This window comes from Nanorana parkeri, unplaced genomic scaffold (genome assembly GCF_000935625.1).
Source record: "Nanorana parkeri isolate BGI_ZX_2015 unplaced genomic scaffold, ASM93562v1 scaffold3564, whole genome shotgun sequence".
NCBI classification, from domain to species: domain Eukaryota; kingdom Metazoa; phylum Chordata; class Amphibia; order Anura; family Dicroglossidae; genus Nanorana; species Nanorana parkeri.
In genome coordinates this window covers 15,407-16,457 of record NW_017309832.1, presented here as the reverse complement: position 1 = coordinate 16,457, position 1,051 = coordinate 15,407, and the positions used below count along the sequence as shown (strand labels likewise).

The 1,051-nt window shown below is 50.2% G+C and overlaps 1 protein-coding gene across 1 annotated transcript in view; it reads right to left on the bottom strand.

Annotated features, from left to right (window-relative positions):
* CFAP221 (cilia and flagella associated protein 221) overlaps nucleotides 1-1,051 on the bottom strand; it is a gene marked incomplete at its 5' end in the record, with an annotated part of 23,007 nt that overhangs the window by 7,326 nt on the left and 14,630 nt on the right. The window contains one exon of the mRNA XM_018575113.1: nucleotides 471-573. Coding sequence (XP_018430615.1) covers nucleotides 471-573 — 103 coding nt within the window. The remainder of the gene's footprint in view (nucleotides 1-470; nucleotides 574-1,051) is intronic.

Below are 1,051 nucleotides of genomic sequence, written 5' to 3'. Positions count from 1 at the left end.
TATGGGGAGGGGGGTATAAGATATGGGGGGTATAAGATATTGGGGGGTATAAGATATGGGGGTCCTGGAGGAAATAAGCGATGAGGACGGCTGTTATAACCTCAGGAACACTTGGTGGTGTTTGCCTGAATATGGTTGGATCCGGCAAAACTCATCTAATCGTCTATGGCCTAATGTACTGATCTCCTGTCCAGTGTGACCGCCCCCTGTACTGATCTCCTGTCCCGTGTGACCGCCCCCTGTACTGTTCTCCTGTCCCGTGTGACCGCACGGATTCAGGAATGGTCGTGTTTTTGATATCACAGATGCATAGAAGATAATCTGTGAATATCATTGGTGGGGATGCAGTGAGGACGGTGGCCTGTGTAGGTCACACCCGCCCAGTTACATGATCTCTTCCTCCATGGAGGAATCTTCCGCTGTGTTGTCACCTCCGTGTCCTCCAATATAAGTAATAGAGAGATATTCACCATCGCAGCTGATTGGCCTCTTCCTCCGCCGCATTCTGCTGCACAACTTGCTGGAACAAAGTCTCCTTCTCCTGACGCGTTTTCTTACCAGGACAGACGAGGCCTGTGGAGGGAAATACAGGCAGACGGGAACATGGATGACATACTTCATACCATGGATCATACATCATACTATGGATCATACATCATACTATGGATCATACATCATACTATGGATCATACATCATACTATAGATCAGGGCTCAAAATTTCCACTCGCCCGCTCGCATTTGGCGAGTGGAAATAAAGAGAGGGCGAATGGAAATAAAGAGAGGGCGAATGGAAATAAAGAGAGGGCGAGTGGAAATAAAGAGAGGGCGAGTGGAAATTCAGTCAGGCACGCGGTCACGGATCGCGTACCTGACTATGAGAGCAGCCGCTCCTTGCCGTCCTGTCCTGGCTCCGTTACTTTCGATCGATCACCGGAGCTCTGACAGTTCTGAGCCCCGTTCGCAAGGATGGATTAGTAAGGTCTGCAGACCTTACTGCAGAGAACGGAGCTCAGAACTGCAGAGCTCCGGCCGAAAAGGAACGGAGCCAGG